This window comes from Sinohyriopsis cumingii, chromosome 1, assembly GCF_028554795.1.
Source record: "Sinohyriopsis cumingii isolate HCF-2022 chromosome 1, ASM2855479v2, whole genome shotgun sequence".
Taxonomy (NCBI): Eukaryota; Metazoa; Mollusca; class Bivalvia; order Unionida; family Unionidae; genus Sinohyriopsis; species Sinohyriopsis cumingii.
The window spans coordinates 120,103,272-120,123,356 of NC_142961.1; the positions used below are offsets into that span (position 1 = coordinate 120,103,272).

General features: G+C 31.9%; 1 protein-coding gene across 1 annotated transcript in view; it reads left to right on the forward strand.

The window, feature by feature from the left end:
* Positions 1-20,085, forward strand: part of LOC149807743 (uncharacterized) — a 145,845-nt gene that overhangs the window by 53,654 nt on the left and 72,106 nt on the right. The window contains exons 7-11 of the mRNA XM_089969957.1: positions 1,465-1,584; positions 2,400-2,519; positions 13,627-13,818; positions 18,974-19,093; positions 19,543-19,662. Of these exons, the coding sequence (XP_089826083.1) occupies positions 1,465-1,584; positions 2,400-2,519; positions 13,627-13,818; positions 18,974-19,093; positions 19,543-19,662 (672 nt within the window). The remainder of the gene's footprint in view (positions 1-1,464; positions 1,585-2,399; positions 2,520-13,626; positions 13,819-18,973; positions 19,094-19,542; positions 19,663-20,085) is intronic.

The window sequence follows — 20,085 nt, forward strand, 5'->3', positions numbered from 1 at the left end:
CTAAACTGAGGCTCGATAATGATCTTGGTTACAGTTTATGTTAACTTTCCATTGGTGGGAAGGTTTTGCTAATAAGATTCGTGACAAAATCGTGAGGAATATATAACGCGGTACAAGTGAACAATTATTCCCTTCTATCACTATTAATGTTCTTATTTTGTTTTCACTCTGCAGAAATATTTAATGTCATGCTGTATGTAATTTGAGATGCATCGCGATCTGTATTGGAATTGCAAAGTGCTGATATAACTGCTTGACCTAAACAATAGTTTGGGATCATTTTTAGATAATACATAAAACCGTATACGATTACAAAAGAAAACTCCATAAAATTACACATCATAAACATGCTAACAATAATATAGGAAGTAAACATTCTTAACTTGAAATGCTTATTACATCAGCAGTTGCAAGACTTGGAACTTATTCTGAACGATCATTCTTTTGGACGTGCGATAGAAGTTTCATGATTACTTTGGATTTTGCTCACAATATTATTGAAGTTCCTCTTAAATTCTCCATTTTATCACTTAGATAATTAAATTATTTTTTACAGTTTACTAAATTTGTTGTTTTCTTTTAATTTTGGTTAGTTGTTTTCTTATAATAGGGTCATAACAGCGGGACGATATTTTCTATGACAAAAATTGGTTCAACAAAATGTTAAATCTTTGATGTAAGTTTACAGTAGTAGAACTTCATTTTGATGACATTAACGGATATATAATCTATAAATAGACATTTTATAATCTTCGAAGTTGTATGATTTGAGGACTTGAATTATATTCTAACGTCACAGTTAAACAAATGTATAGTTCATATTACAGACGTTAACGAAGGTAATACTAAAACCATGTAAATTATGCATTTTCAGATGCACACGTACGTCGTTAGAATAACCGACAAAAAGGGTATGAACATATCAGATCAGCCTTTTGGAACCAATACCTAAAATGAAATAGGACTAGGATACGACCCTAATCATACTAATTGAAATTCTTACCTGTAGATTATTGTTAACATCACATTTGTGCAAGTGCAACACTATAGAGTAATCCGAAAGAATTCAAACGGAATTCTGAATCAATTCGAGTTTGGAATGTGGTTATGTGTGGTCATTAGAAAGTAGAAATTCGCATGACCAGCACTTCATGATGATATCTTTGTACTAAAGCATATGTTAATATTGCCACAAAGATAGAAATGTATGGTATTTTGGGACACGATGTCCAGGAAGACCTACTCATATGACGATCCTGACATAGATTAAGTCTTGAACATACGGGTCGAAGTGCAAATAAGCAACTTAGCAGCTTTATTCACCAAATGCAAAAATATATTAATTTCTACGGATAACATTAATTACCACTTATACTTTACAAGCATACAGCACTCTCAAGATATAAAACAGAAAATATAGTTTGAAGACAGAAAATGAAGCTGCATTTATATTTGTTCTTCCAGACGTAGATGAATGCAGAGGTGGAAACAGTTTTTGTAACAACAGCGGAAAATGCTATAATACTCAAGGAAGTTTCAGATGCGATTGCTATGGAGGTTTCACTGGAACAAATTGTGAAACAGGTATGATTTTGTCTTCATGCAAACCTATGTTAGTTAGTCTGAAGTAGTTTCTGGTTAAAGCAAATGCATAGTGGATGAATTACAGACGTATAAATATGTACAAATATAGACATATGAATTTCAATTCATTAAATCCATATAAACCATTTGATAAGGAAGACAATATTTCGTCTAGATCTTTATTCAATTAGAAAGGCTTCATGTGAGAAAATTTAAGGTATCCCCTCTCATTTGACTTATACGTTATTAGTGAAGAAATTTAGAGCTAACTATTTTCACATAATTATCATTCCTTGATCATAATGATTATAGTGATATCTTTGAAGTAGGAAGCTACAGCAACCATACTCAGAAATCGACGCGAATATCTAAAGTGGTCTCGATGACGTTTGGAATTAACACATGTTGAGACAAACATGTTATACTAGAACAAATGTATTTAAGAAACATTTCATTGTTAGTTGGCATTATTTTGTGTAACATTTCCTAGTTTTACCATTTAGTTGATCTCCTTGTGTTATTCCTATTTTTATCTTTTCTTTGACTTGTTTAATATTATGTATGGGTAAATCCATTTTTTGATAATGTAGGAAGAGGAAGAGGGTCTATTAAATTATCCTTCTATCTCAAGTGAAACCAAACAATTATATCGCTTAATGTGAAGTTCAAAATAATGTTTACGATGAAAGTGCATTGCTAATCTTATACGACAATTTGCAAGGTATGTACATTTGTATTAATTATATAAGGTAAAACCGCATAGATTATTTATAAATTATTATTATCACAATCGAAACTTATCTTTCATTTTCCAGACGTGGATGAGTGCAAGGGTCGTTCAGATATCTGTAGCGGACGCGGAAGATGTAGTAACACTTTGGGAAGTTTTATTTGCCATTGCTATGATGGTTACACTGGAAAAATATGTAATGAAGGTAGCAATGGTCATTACACTTTCTTTATGGATGCTCTTCATGCCAAACTAAAATCAGACACATATAAAAATCTCTAATAGAAACTTGATGGATACATATAAATAGCGTTGATCATAACTAATTAGTCAATTTAGCAAATAAATTTGAAATTAATTTATGACATTAAACGCCACTAGACCAAGGTAATATCAAATGAAGAAAAGTTTGAAGTGTCATTTAATTTCTTTGCAAATTTGCAGCAGTCCGCAATCATGGACTTGCCATTTTTGTATGGATAGATATATATATTTTGGACGATTTTGATTGCTTTCCTTTCCTTGAAGTGTAATTCTCGTAACTAGTATGAACGAGACTTCATAGCTGTGCAACATACCCTAAGGTACAATTATAGCAATCATTAAGGGAATGCTACAATGTGCAAATGAGGCCAATATTAATTTGGTAGACATTCATTCATTTATAAGTCAGAAAAAGACTTCAAAGTAGCGCTTTGACACATCTTTCCTACGCAAGAATAAAATAACTATCAGAGCCTTTAAGACGAAATATGATATGAAACCTAGCAAGGCAATCGGATTTCTATCAATATCAAAATATTCCACACAAACAATTTGGAAAATGAATACAGTGTTTGAAATAAAATATGAATAATATTTTGAAAATGTGCAATATTAACGTGATTCCTCACAGTTCACCAACCACGAATTCTTAGTTTCGTTTTCCAAATACAAAGGTCCAATCCTCATTCAACCGATCCAAAAAAAATATAATACTTCAGTACTCGATTACAAATCCATTATCGGCGAATAATATTCCTTCATGGCGAATGCATGGAATACGTGACACCTGCACCTTTACTGTCATACCGAGAAAAAGCAACACTGTACCCTAAATGCCCATTATGCAACTATATTTTTTTCTGTTATCAAACAAAGGATCCTAACTCTCACAATGCAAATGATGTTAGGCAGCATAGTGCGTGAATCAGCCACAAAATACCTTATTTAAATTGTGCACTGACATAACTCCCTCCCAACACCTTAGCAATAACGAAGCATTTTACGTCTTTATTTGTATCAGTGGCATATCTGTATCATCGCTCAATTAGCGGCTAGTCACATAGCCATTACGTATTTATATTGATGAATAGATACAATGTACAATTTTTTACTACTTTATGAGCCTAAACAAAATAATAAAAAGAACGTAAAAGAACAAATTCAACAAATAACTTATTTAACTTGAATGCACATTTAGACGTTAGAAAGAACTTAAACTATTTAGAATTGATCTCAAATAGTCCTAATGCTTATAGTGCAAGTGCAACACTATAGAGTAATGGGAATGAATTAAAGCGGAATTCTGAATTAATTCCAATTTGGAATGTGTTTGTATGTGAATAATATGACTTAGTGTTACCGTAAAAATATGCTCATGTATTTCAATGATATAATCCAAAACGTCCTTGAAAACGTTCAAAATAATTCTAAAATATTGGTTTAGTCCTAAACTCAATGAACACATTGTAATTCCAGTGAATAATTCAAATAAATTAATTCTCTCAAATCAAACCTGGGACAAATAAAATTGATCCCACTAATAATGAAGGATGATATGGAATGAGTAACTTTGTTTATGACTACCTTTATATACAAAATAACATATAATGACAACAAGAGGGGCAGAGTAATGTTCCCATAAAATTCATTTACATAATATTTTACGTCCTAAACAAGGTCAGGTCCCTTACTAAACATTTAGTAAAGAACGTGTAAAACATCAGGAAGAACAGGTATCTCCCATGGATATTACCCATTTCCTTGACTCGGACCCAAGTAAAAATATGTACCACCGTAACAACGGGACGATATTTACTTTAATAAAAATTTTTTAAACGTAATGTCGTTAAAATTTGGATGTAAGTTTAAACTAGTCGGACTTTATTTTGAGGGCATTAACGTATGTATAATCTATTACAGGACATTTTATAATCTTCGAAGTCGGATATGATTGGAATATTATTTTCACTTAATAGTCTGACCGTTTGAACTTAAAACATGAATACCCACCACTTGAAAACTAAAATTATTATATAACGTGAAAGCTAAACAAATGAATTGTTCATATTACAGACGTTAAAGAAGGTGCTACTTACGTCATGGAATTATGAATCTTCAGACCACACGTATGTCGTTAGAATGCCCGAGAAAAACGATATCAAAATATCAACTGAACCTTATGTTTCCCATATTTAAGTGAAGACGATTTTACTGCATCCATTTCAGTCATTCGTTCTGCACATGCTCGTATAGTTTGTTCGTTGCTTTTTCACAGCCTCATATTGTCGGACTTGACTAACGGCAGACTCTAGAGTTAGATTAGCATCTAACTGCAATTTTTACGACAGTTTTGAATCTCGCAGACAAAGTACAAGTCGATCTTTGATCATTTCATCATGTAGTGTCCCGAAATTACATCTATTAGCTAACACATATATAGCTGCAACAAAACTGCCCAATGTTGTCTCCCTCTTCCTGTTTTCTTTGATTAAATTTTGTCCTTTTAAAAATTGCATTCCTTTTTGGAATGAAATATCACACGAATCTGTCAGTAACGGGCTTCCACTTATTTTGATCTTCCTTTGTCAGGTTGATCGAAGACAAAATGTAATGAGCCTCACTTCCCATGGTATAAATCAAGGTATTCACTTAAATTTCTTCCTCTTTTTCACTAGGTCCAGACGTTTGACGAAAGCGTTCAAAGCGCTGAAATCACGTTTCACAAGTTTCAGGTCTCGAAAAGTAAAATTTGTCCAGATTTGTAAATTGAAATGAAGCCATTTGCAGCTCTGATAATTTCAATCGTGTGGTTTTATCTCTGCCACTATATAATGTTATTTGTGACTGAAGATTAACCGCAGAAGGCATTCTTTACTATTTAGTAAATACAAGACACCAATACAGCTTGGAAGGGGAGTAAAGACTGCCCCGAGAGTATATTTATCATGGAATTAAAACCCTTAAAACACGGAATGAGTAACTTTGTCAATGATTACCTTCTATGCAAAATAAAATATAATAACAGCAACAGGTGGAAAGTCATTTTCCCCATCAATTCATTTGCAGAATACTTTATGTTTTAAACAAGATCAGATATCTTACAAAACATTAGTAAAGAACGTGTAAAAAAATCAGGAAGAGCTAATATTTCCCATGAATATTAGCCATGTCATTGAATCGGATCGATGTAAACGTGTTTACCTCCAAGTAATAATCTTAATATATAATCTGCAATCACATACAACTGTTAGCTATATAACATAATGCGTTCAGATACTACATTAGTCCGGTAGACAAAAACTCCTAAACTCAAATATGGATAAAATTTATTAACACAATGCATATTAAAAATATATAACCGAAGACATGGACGAAAGTCAAGACATAATACAGATTAAATGTGCATACCAAATAATCATGCCCTTTCTTCTACGTCTGTAAATGCAATACCCATATCTCAAAGTTAATAATTGTCCTCTCAGTCACAACTAACAACTATATTCATCATGCACTCAGCTATTATATGATCAAATGATACTGGTTGGGTATTATTCAATGTGTAAATGTTACATCATCACTCACAAATGTTAAGTTTGTGAGTGATTACATAAAATTTACACATCGATAACTACCCAACCATGATCATTTAATACTTATAATTCCAATTTCGTTCTTTCTTTTTTCAAGTCCATATATTCCATCTGCAATGCATTCTAATTTAAGTTGCGCGTACTTTCCTTTCATTCGCCGCTTCACATCGCCCCATAATACATAGCCTGTACAGAATCACACGAACATACTGACTACTGTCACAGTTACGTTTATTCGGAAACTTCATAGTTTACATGCTGGGCAATGGCTACCGATGGATTCAACAGATTTAGTTTGTTTACAACAGTCTTGTTCAATATTATTCCCATCTGCTACGTCAGATGACCATGACCTTATATAATAAGAACTGATACAAAACAAACAAATGTGATAGATTAAATTTCCAATCAAAACCTGAAATGACATTGCATTTTATCAATGAACAACATGGAAATAAGAAAAAGATGATGCTATTGCTTACTAACATAAAGATAACAATTAAATCAGTTGTATGCAGGAATAACATTTTATATCATTCTCAACAGCGTTAATGCTTGTGAAGACCCGTTCAGCGATCTAACGTCAAATGAAATGTAACTACTGCCGCAGTTACGTTTATTCGACAACTTCGTACTTTACATCTTAGGCAATGGTTACTCGTGGTGTCAGCAAATTTCTTTTCTTATAGAAAGATAACATTCATTTTGAAATTCAGTGTATCATACACAGGAATAACTTGTTACATCTTTTTCATCAGCGCTAATAATTAACAAGACCCTTTCAGTTATCTATGCTAAACTGAATGTGCAATTGTAAAATGTAGAGTTGCTCGCACAACCGGCCATATGTTTTGTTGAGTTGCATAGTTGAGTGTTGGAGTGATGGAAAGAATTAATGACTACAGATCCAAAATAATTTAAATTAGCAAAACAATAACCTTTATGGATTATTATATACATTTTGTAAATGTGTTAAGTCACATTGTTGAAAATGATAGTTTTACTGTTTGAAAACTTTATTCAGTCTTTGAATAATGGTCTCACAAATATTTGTTTTTATTTTTGTGTATGTGGTAGTATTTATCATACCACCAACCCCCACACACGTTTCTTAAATAAGCAAATTTAAAATAAAAAATAAAACAAGAACATTGAAAACGCAAATGGCCCATTTTGTGTTTCGTTTCGAATCCTCTGAGTATTGATTTATTTCAATAGCTTTTAAGTTCTTCTCAGATAATTTCTCGAATCTTGGTTTATATCCGTCAGCGGCCTCAAAATTTGCTGGTCCGGTTCCCACGCTATTATTGCTTTTGTTGTGTATGGCTAGGGTGACTTAGGTCATGGGGTGATGTGTGTGGGAATTTTTAGTCTATGTTGTTCTGTTTCCTTTTCACCGTTTGTAACATCCATCACATTATCGTTAAATCTATCTTCATCTGCTTCAATCGCTGATATTATTTCTGTTAACTCCTTGTCATCTAATTGTTAAAACACCCAGAACAAAATGGCGAAATCACCGTAATCGGCCATTTTACGTGACTGTGTAGCAGACGAACGCCAAATTGTAAACTATGCATTTCAATCGAAGAATATTTGAAAAAGTATAAAAAGGGTATAATATATATTATTATTTTCTGAATAAAAATGTTTAAAGATGAAACAGTAGTATCAAAATGACGGGTCTGCAATGTTTGTTTATATTGCAAACAGTATAAAAACCGAATGTAGTCCCAGAATTTATTGATGGGTAAACATTTCAGATCAATCGTATTGAAGAAACTCCGTTTCGTTTGCAAACAAATTGGAAGTATTGTTAATTGGAAGCAAGATATCTATCGTTAAAAAGTTGTGAACTTACCCTTGTGCAACGCAATTCAATATTTAGTAAAGAAATGTTTAAGGCATATTAAGAAAATATGTATACTGAAAAGAATAGATATAATAATTTGAATAAATAAATCCACAGAAATTAAAAAATTAAAAAATGAGCACAAACAGAGCTCCGGATGCTAAGACAAGAAAGAATAATCCTGATATGAATACTATTCGCGTCGCAATTGCCACTTTCTGGAAATACTGTACTGAAATTAAACTAAAGTGAGCACTTATACAATTAATAATTATCAGAAAATATAATCTTTACTCATGGGGAAATAATAGTTATACAGAATGCTGTTTATGAATATCGTTACTTTCCAGGTACAACATTGACTTGACCTTGGATCACAAGATCTAATCAAGGATGAAAGACGACAAAAAAAATTACAAATAAAATATGTATAGCACGATACAGGGTGTTTCATTTTTATCCAATCGTGATTTAATATCACGTCTAAGCAACATGTGGCAAACCTAAATTTTGACCATGATTGAAGATTATATTTTATATAGGGATGATTTCAATAGGTTGCTCAAACGGATTGCATTTCTAAACTCAGCCTCGATAATGATCTTGGTTACAGTTTATGTTAATTTTCCATTGGTGGGAAGGTTTTGCGAATAAGTTTCGTGACAAAATCGTGAGGAATATATAACACGGTACAAGTGAACAACTATTCCCTTCTATCCCTATTAATGTTCTTATTTTGTTTACAATCTGCAGAAATATGTAATGTTATGCTGTATGTAATTTTAGATGAATTACGATTTGTATTGGAATTACAAAGTGCTGATATAACTGTTTGACCTACACAATAGTTTGGGATCATTTTTAGATAATACATAAAACCGTATATGATTACAAAAGAAAACTCCATAAAATTACACATCATAAACATGCTAACAATAATAAAGAAAATAAACATTATTAAGTTGAAATGCTTATTACACCAGTATTCGCAAGAACCGGAATGTATTCTGAACGATCATTCTTTACGACGTGGGTTGGAAGTGTCAACATGACTTTGGATTTAATTCACAATGCTAGAAGTTCCTCTTAAATTCTCCATTTTATCACCTAGAAAATTAAATTATTTTTTACATTTTACTAAATTTGTTTTTTTATATATTTCGGTTGGTTCTTTTTTATTATAGGGTCATGACAACGGGACGATATTTTCTTTAATAAAAATTGGTTCAAGAAAATGTTAAATCTTTGATGTAAGTTTACACTAGTAGGACTTCATTTTGATGACATTAACGGATATATAATTAATGAAAATGGACATTTCATAATCTTTTGTCTAAGTTGGGTAGGATTTGAAGACTAGAATTATTATAAAACGTCAAAGTTAAACAAATGGATAGTTCATATTACAGACGTTAACGAAGGTAATAATAACACCATGTAAATTATGCATTTTCAGATACACAGGTCTGCCGATAGAATCCCCGACAAAAACGATATGAACATATCAGCTGAACCTTTGGAACCAACACTTAAAATTAAATAGGATTAGGATACGACCCTAATCATAATGATTGCAATGAATACCTGTAGATTATTACAAACATCACAAGACTGCAGGAGCATCAATATAGAGTAATCCGGATGAATTCAAGCGGAATTCTGAATTAATTCCAATTTGGAATGTGTTTATGTGGTCATTAGAAAGTAAAAATTCGCATGACCAGCACTTTATGATGATATCTTTGTACTAAAACATATGTTAATATTGCCACAAAGATAGAAATGTGTAGTACTTTGGGAGAAGATGTTAAGCAATACGTACTCATGAAACGATCCTGACATGGATTAAGTCTAGAACGTATGGGTCGAACTACAAATAAGCAACTTTGCAGCTTTATTCACCAAATGCAAAAATATATTAATTTGTACGGATAACATTAATTACCACTTATACTTTACAAGTATACAGCACTCTCAAGGAATAAGACATAAAATATAGTTTGAAGACAAAACATGAAGCTGTATTTATATTTGTTTTTCCAGACATAGATGAATGCAGACATGGAAACAGTTTTTGTAACAACAGCGGAAAATGCCATAATACTCAAGGAAGTTTCAGATGCGAATGCTATAGAGGTTTCACTGGAACAAATTGTGAAACAGGTATTATTTTGTCTTTATGCAAACCTTTTTGAGTTAGTTTGAAGTAGTTTCTGGTTAAAGAAAATACATCGTGGTTAAATTACAGATGTATAAATATGTAAAAATATAGACATATGAATTTCAATTAATTAAATTGATATAAACCAGTTGATAAGGAAGATAACATTTCTGCTAGTTCTTTAATCAATTACATAGGCTTCATGTGAGAAAATGTAAGGTATCCCCTCTTATTTGACTTATACGTTATTAGTGAAGAAATTTAGAGCTAACTATTTTGACATAATTATCATTCCTTGATCATAATGATTTATAATGATATCTTTGAAGTAGGAAGCTAAGCAACCATATTCAGAAACCGACGCGAATATCTAAAGTGGTCTCGATGACGTTTGGAATTAACACATGTTGAGACAAACATGTCATACTAGAAAAAAATGTATTTAAGAAACATTTCATTGTTAGTTGGCATTATTTTGTGTAACATTTCTAGTTGTACCATTTAGTTGATCTTGTGTTATTCCTATTTTTATCTTTTCTTTGACTTGTTTAATATTATGTATGGGTAAATCCATTTTTTGATAATGTAGGAAGAGGAAGAGGGTCTATTAAATTATCCTTCTATCTCAAGCGAAACAAAACAATGTGAAGTTCAAAATATTGTTTACGATGAAAGTGCATTGTAATCTTATACGACATTTGCAAGGTATGTACATTTGTATTAATTATATAAGGTAAAACCGCATAGATTATTTACAAATTATTATTATCACAATCGAAACTTATCTTTCATTTTCCAGACGTGGATGAGTGCAAGGGTCGTTCAAATATCTGTAGCGGACGCGGAAGATGTAGTAACACTTTGGGAAGTTTTATTTGCCATTGCTATGATGGTTACACTGGAGAAATATGTAATGCAGGTAGCAATGGTCATTACAATTTCTTTATGGATGCTCTTCATGCCAAACTAAAATCAGACACATATAAAAATGTCTAATAGAAACGTGATGGATACATATAAATAGCGTTGATTATAACTAATTAGTCAATTTAGCAAATAAATTTGGAATTAATTTTGGCATTAAACGCCACTAGACCAAGCTAATATCAAATGAAGAAAAGTTTGAAGTGTCATTTAATTTCTTTGCAAATTTTCAGCAGTCCTCAATCATGAACTTGCCAATTTTGTATGGATAGATGTATATATTTTGAACGATTTTGATTGCTTTCCTTTCCTTGTAGTGTAAATCTCGTAACTATTATGAACGAGACTTCATAGCTGTGCAAAATACCCTAAGGTACAATTATAGCAATCATTAAGGGAATGCTACAAACGTGCAAATGAGGCCAATATTAATTTGGTAGACTTTCATTCATTTATAAATCAGAAAAAGACTTCAAAGTAGCGCTTTGACACATCTTTCCTACGCAAGAATAAAATAACTGTCAGAGCCCTGAACACGAAGTATGATATGAAACCTAGCAAGGCAATCGGATTTCTATCAATATCAAAATATTCCACACAAACAATTTGGAAAACGAATACAGTGTTTGAAATCAAATATGAATGATATTTTGAAAATGTACAATATTAACGTGATTCCACACAGCTCACCAACCACGAATTCTTAGTTTCGTTTTCCAAATACAACGGTCCAATCCTCATCCAACCGATCCAAAAAAATATAATACTTCAGTACTCGATTACAAATCCATTATCGGCGAATATTATTCCTTCATAGCAAATGCATGGAATACGTGACACCTGCACCTTTACTGTCATACCGAGAAAAAGCAACACTGTACCCTAAATGCCCACTATGCAACTATATATTTTCTGTTATCAAACATAGGATCCTCTCACAATGCAAATGATGTTAGATAGTATAGTACGTTAATCAGCCACAAAATACCTTATTTAAATTGTGCACTGACATAACTCCCTCCCAACACCTTAGCAATAACGAAGTATTTTACGTCTTTATTTGTATCAGTGGCATATCTGTATCATCGCTCAATTAACGGCTAGTCACATAGCCATTACGTATTTATATTGATAAATATATACAGTGTACAATTTGTTACTACTTTATGGGCCTAAACTAAATTTGGAAAAAGAACGTAAAAGAACAAATTCAACAAATAACTTATTTAACTTGAATGCACATTTAGACGTTAGAAAGAACTTACACTATTTAGAATTGATCTCAAATAGTCCTAATGCTTATAGTGCAAGTGCAACACTATAGAGTAATGGGAATGAATTAAAGCGGAATTCTGAATTAATTCCAATACGGAATGTGTTTGTATGTGAATAATATGATTTAGTGTTGCCGTAAAAATATGCTCATGTATTTCAATGATATAATCCAAAACGTCCTAGAAAACGTTCAAAATAATTCTAAAATATTGGTTTAGTCCTAATCTGAAAGAACAAATTGTAATTCCAGTGAATAATTCAAATAAATTAATTCTCTCAAATCAAACCTGGGACAAATAAAATTGATCCCACTAATAATGATGGACGATATGGAATGAGTAACTTTGTTTATGACTACCTTTGTATACAAAATAACATAATGACAGCAAGAGTGGCAGAGTAATGTTCCCATAAAATTCATTTACATAATATTTTACGTCCTAAACAAGGTCAGGTCCCTTACTAAACATTTAGTCAAGAACGTGTAAAACATCAGGAAGAGCAGGTATCTCCCATTGATATTACCCATTTCCTTGACTCGGATCCAAGTAAAAATATGTACCACCGTAACAACGGGACGATATTTTCTTTAATAAATATTTTTTAAACGAAATGTCGTTAAAACTTTGATGTAGGTTTGCACTAGTCGGACTTCAATTTGAAGGCATTAAAGAATAGATAATCTATTACTGGACATTTTATAATCTTTGGAGTCGGATATGTTTGGAATATTATTTTCAACGTACTTAATAGCCTGACCATTTGAACAGAAAACATGAATACCCACCACTTGAAATCTAGAATATTCTATAACGTGAAAGCTAAACAAATGAATTGTTTATATTAAGACGTTAAAGAAGGTAATGCTAATGCCATGAAATTATGAATTTTCAGACCATACGTATGTCGTTAGAATGCCCGAGAAAAACGATATCAACATATCAACTGAACCTTTGGAACCAATACTTAAAATTAAATGGGACTTGGATACGACCCTTATCATAATAATTGCAATTAACACCTGTAAATTATTGGAAACATCAGAATTGCTGGGAAATGGTAATTACTTCGGAATCTCTTCACGTTGTTTCATATTAATATTTACTTCGGTATTTCTTCCTGTATATTTTGAACATTATGTGCACCATTGCCAATGTCTCCACCATGTATCACATAGAACACATGGGAATATAATATTCGTGGCATAGAGTTCATTTTATTGAATATTTCCGTAAAACTGTTTCAGCAATACGTTGCATCGATCTTATGACACCAACTAATGGCAATCTAAGATATGAAAATGGGATTGAGGGGAAGAGCAAGACATTCAATTCGACAGTTTTTATGACATGTGATAAGGGATACCAACAATCTGGAGAGACACTTCTGCGTTGTCTTGAGTCTGGATCATGGAGCGGATCTCTTGGACTTTGCACTGGTAAATGCATTCTTTTATAACTTTATAATGCTTCGGGTTCCTATCAGTATCAAAATGATCAAAAAAGCAAATGTATGCAATAAAGAATATTTTGTTTGAAATAAAATTTTGTGATTCTTTGAAAATGAACAAAATTGTCGTAATATTCTATGCAGTTCACCCAACACTAAATCTTAGTTTCCTTTACTAAATCCAATGGTCAAATTTTCAACCAACCGATTCGAAAAAAGAATAATACTTCAGTACTCGTTTAGAAATCCATTGGAAGTGAAAATTAATTCTTCAAAAGCAAATGACCAGTATATATCACAACAGCACCTGAATTGTCGTACCGAAACAAAGCAACACATAAGCCTTAATGTCCACAATGCAACTGTATTTTTTTTCCTTTATCAAACAACGGATCCTAACTCCCACAATGCAGATCATCTTAGAAAATATGGTTGATGAATCAGCCAGAAAATACATTATTTTAAGTTTGCACTGACTTAACTACCACCCATACCTTAGCAGTAACGAAGTATCTTGCGTCTTTTCTTATCAGTGGCATATCTGTAGCTTCGTTAAATTAGAAACTGGTCGCATAGACCTTACGAAGCCATATGAAACAATCCATACAATGTACAGTTTGTTATTGTATGGGCTTAAACTAAAAACACAAAGAGCAAACAAGAACAAATTCAAGAAATAAGTTACTTATCTTAAATGCAAATTTAAACTTTAAAAAGAACTTACTCTGTTCTGAATTAATCTCAGATAGTCATAATAAGCTATATCGGAAGTACAACACTATACAGGTACTCCGAATGAATTCGAGCGGAATGCCGAATTAATTCCAATTTAGAATGTATTTATGTGCAAACAATCTGATATAATGTTGACTTAATAATAGTGCTGCCATATTTAAATGGCATAGTCCATGAATGCGTTCAAAATGAATCTAAAACATTGCTTTAGTCATACAATCAAAGAGCACATTGTAATTACAGTAAATATTTCAAGTAAATACAAATTAAAACCGGGAAAACTAAACTGATCCCATTAAGACTGATGATACTGTAATGTTATTTTTTAATGAAGAATAACTGCAGAAGGCGTTCTATACTATTTATTAAATACAAGACATCATTCCAGCTTGGAAGGGAGTAAAGACTGCGCTGAGGGTATATTTCCCATGGAACTTAAAGCTTAGTGAATGCATAACATAAACCAGCTGTTGGTGTAGTATATCTGATTACTGTTAATGTCAAGTGATATTTCAAAGTGATTCTACACAATTCACAAACGAGAAAATCTCATCCAACCGATCACAAAAATAAAAACATTTCAGTGATCAATTACAAACCCATTAGAAGCGAAAATTGTTTCTTCATAGCAAATGTTTGGAATACGTGACACCTGCACCTTTCCTGTCATACCGAGAAAAAGCAACACTGTACCTTAAATGCCAACAATGTAACTATATTTTTTTCTTTTATCAAACAAACGATCCTAACTCTCATAATGCAAATGTTGTTAGATAGTATAGTGCGTGAATCAGCCGCAAAATACCTTATTTGAATTGTGCAGTCACATAAAACCCTCCCAACACCTTAACAGTAACTAAGCATTATGCGTCTTTATTTTTATAAGTGGCATATCTGCATTATCGCTAAACTAGCAGCTAGTCACAAAGACATCACGAATATATATTAAGAAATAAATACAATGTAGAATTTGTTACTACTTTATGGGCCTAAACTAAATTTAAAAAATGAACGTAAGAGAACAAATTCAAGAAATAACTTCTTTATCTTGAATGCAAATTTAGACATTAAAAGGAATTTACACTATTCAGAATTAATCTCAAATAGTCCTAATGCTTATAATGCAAGTGAACACTATAGAGTAATCCGAATGAATTCAAGCGGAATTCTGAATTAATTCCAATTTGGAATGTGGTTATGTGTGAATAATATGACGTAGCGTTGACGTAAAAATAGTGTTCACGTATTTTAATGGCATAATCCAAAGTCTCCTTGAAAACGTTCAAAATAAATCTAAAATATTGGTTAAGTCCTAAGCTCAAAGAGCACATTGTAATTCCAGTGAATAATTCAAATAAATTAATCCTCTCAAATCAAAACTGGGACCACTAAAATTGATCCAGCTAATACTGATGACCAGATCAGGAAAGAGTAACTTTTTATATGACTACCTTTATATGCACAATATCATATAATGACAGCACGAGTGGGAGAGTAATGTTCCCATAAAATTCATTTGCAGAATAATTTACGTTCTAAACAAGGCCAGGTCCCTTAATAACGTGTAAAACATCGGGAACAGGAGGTATTTCCCATTGATAGTAACCATTTCCATGACTCGTATCCAAGTAAAAATGTTTACCACCATAGCAACGGGACGATATTTGCTTTAATAAATATTGTTTCAAAGGAAAGTCGTTAAAACTTTGATGTATGTTTAAAATAGTCGAACTTCATTTTGGGGGGCATTAACGGATACATAATTTATTACTGGAGATTTTATAATCTTCGTAGTCGGGTATAATTGGAATATTATGTTAAGCGTACTTAATAGCCTGAACGTTTGAACAGAAAACACAAATAACCACTGCTTGAAGACTAGAATTATTATATAAAGTAAAAGTTAAACAAATGGATTGTTCATATTAAAGACGTTAACGAAGATAATACTAACGCCATGTAATTATGCATTTTAAGATACACACGTCATTCGTTAGAATGCACGACATAAATGTTATCAACATATCAACTGAATCTTTGTAACCAATACTTAAAACTAAAGAGGAATAAGATACGGTCTTAATCATGATGATTGCATTGAGTACCTGTAAATTATTGCAAATATCACAATTGCTGGGAAATGGAAATATGTTTTCCTTTCGGAATGTCTTGGCGTTGTTTCATTCATATTTATTTCAGTATTTCTTCGTGTATGTTTTGAACATGGCAAGCTAAGATATAAAAAAGGGATGGAAAGGAAAACAAACACATTCAATTCGACAGTTTTAATGACATATGCTAAGGGATACCAATCATTTGGAGGCACACTTCCGTGTTGCATTGAATCTGGATTATCAAACGGATCTCTTGGACGTTGCACTTGTAAACGCAGTCTGTTTATAATTGATGGGTATTTTAAACTGTTATCAAGTTATTATACAACAGAACTTATAATTTCATAATGCTTCCTAAATTTGTATTTGATTGAACGTTACTGTATTTCTTTATCTTATACATTTACATTAAACTTCGTCAAGTAAGTTTGTCTTAAACTGTTACTTACGTTCAGACTATTACCGCAATAGTTAACTCGGGTTTTTATAATTCATGTTAAGGTTTCTATCTCTGATTGATATGTAGCATGGATACTTGTCATGTATATGTGTTCAGTGTTTGTCTGGGAATTGTGTGTTCTTTTCTCCGTCTTAAATCATTTGAAGGTTTTCATGTCGTTAATGGTATTTTATATATAGGCTATGCAGGGTTTGATACATGATTCCAGAACAAACATCATCAAATATGGTTAGTTGTCACATATCCATAGTTGCTCGTTTTAGTAAGGTTTCACATTTAAAGCAGGCTTTCAGTGACACGTTGATTGTATACAAGGCATTATATATGCACAGCAGCCGACATATCTACCATTATATACAGACAAGTACACTCATGCATAGATGCATGCATAGATACATTAATACATACATACATATATGCATGGATATGTATAGTTGTTACATATCCATCGTTGGTCGTTTAATAGTAATAGTGATACGTTGATTTCATACAAGGTATTATATATGAACAGCAGCCGACAAATCAACTTTTATATAGAGAAAAGTACATGCATGCATGCATGCATACATACATATATACATACATACATACATACATACATACATACATACATACATACATACATACACACACACATACACACACACATACATACATACATACATACATACATGCATACATACATACATACATACATACATACATACATACATACATACATACATATATACATACATGCATACATACATATATTGGTCACTTAGTGATTTTTGTTTACAATTATTTTACATTTTATAATTTCCTTTTGCGGTATGTGACAAGCATGACAGTATCGTTCAATTAGGCCAGCTATGTCCACCTTTGTTGCGGTGTTTCGGCACTTTTATTACATATAACTGAAATCGATATAAGAGATAAGAAACTCTATGACCCATTTCCATTGCATTTTAATTAAATAACCACATGTTTGATTGGTCTATCGATGACGCAGCTCAATCGATGTTATCTACCAATCAATGTTCAAACAAGCTAGTTAGGGCTAACATCGTAATGATGACGCAGTGGTTGAAAAATAAGTGCTTACAATCCATATTAAGGAAGATAAAGATACCTTATTATTGTAAGTTTACAAATTGTAGCATCTAATGATATACTGTTAAAAAAATTTAAGGTCCGTTAGCATAATGTATTGAATAATGGCCTTTCATGAAAACCGATTATATTAAGATGAGCTGTCATGTCACTGAGCATTGTCTGTACACAACTGCAATACCGATAGTTTGTGAAATCACACTCTTACAGAAGATAGGATATGGGCTGTCGGAGGTTAAAGTAAAAAAAGTTCAAACGACCATCTGAATAATATCGCTAAACAATTTAATTTTTAATTACTGAAGATTTTGAACATTTCTCAGCTCATGCTAAATATTAGAGTAAAGGAAGTCTGCAAAGATACGTTGTAATTATAAACAGTGATATATATGTGGTCATTAAAAATTCAAAACTAGCATGACCAGCACTTCATGGTGATATCTTTGTACTAAAATATATATTAATATTGTCACGAAGATAGAAATTTATGTTTGTTTTTAACAAATGTTAAGCAATACTTACTCATCTACGCTCCTAACATGGATTAAGGCAAGAAAGTAATGGCTCGAAGTACAAATAAGCAACTTAGCAGCTTTATTTACCAAGTTCAAAAATATATTAATTTCCATGGATAACATTAATTACTACTAATACTTTACAAGTATACAGCATTCTCAAGGAATAAGACAGAAAATATAGTTTGAAGACAGAAAATGAAGCTGTATTCATATTTGGTTTTCCAGACATTGATGAATGCAGATATGGAGACAGTTTTTGTAACAACAATGGAAAATGCTATAATTCTCAAGGAAGTTTCAAATGCGATTGCAATCTAGGTTTGACTGGAAAAAATTGCGAAACAGGTATTATATTGTCTTCGTGCAAATCTATCTGAGTTAGTTCGAAGCTGTTTCTTGTTAAAGAAAATACATCACGGTTGACTTAAAGATATATAAATATTAAATATGTAGACATATGACGTGAAATTAATTAAATCGATGTAAAATATGTGATAAGAAAGACAATCTTTCTTCTAGATCTTTAATCAATTACAAAGGCTTCATGTGAGAGAATTTAAGGTATCACCTCTTGTTTGACTTGTACGTTATTAGTGAAGAAATTTAGAACTCAATATTTACAAAATAGTGTTAACGATGAAAGTAAATTATTTGTATTACACGACATTTGCAAGGTATGTAAATTTGTATTAATTATCTGAGGTAAAACTGCAGAAAATATCAGAGAAGACACACATGATGGATTGTATACAAAATATTAATATCACACTCGAAATTTCTCTTTCGTTTTCCAGACGTAAATGAGTGCATGGGTCCTAGGAAACCTTGTAGTGGAAACGGAAGATGTACCAACACTTTCGGAAGTTTTATTTGCGATTGCCATGATGGATACACCGGACAAATATGCAACACATGTATCAATTATTATTATACTTTCTCAATGGATGCTATTCCTGCCAAACTAAACTGAGAGTCATATAAAAATGAATAATAGTAACTTGATGGATACAAATAATAGCGTTTATCGTAACTAATTAGAATTAGTAAATTTAGCAAATAAATTTGGAATTGATTTTTCCATAAACCGTTGCCAGATATAAATAATATCAAAAGCAGAAAAGTTTGAATTGTCATTTAATTTCTTTGCAAATATGCAGCAGTCCGCAATATTGGAGTTGATAAAAAAAATTAATGTATCCATGTACACATTTTGAACAATTTTGCTTGCTCTTCCTTCCCTGAAGTGTAATTTCCGTAACTGGGATAAACGAGACATCATAACTGTGCATCATATACTAAGGTACAATTATATGACTCATTAGGGGAATGCTACAAAT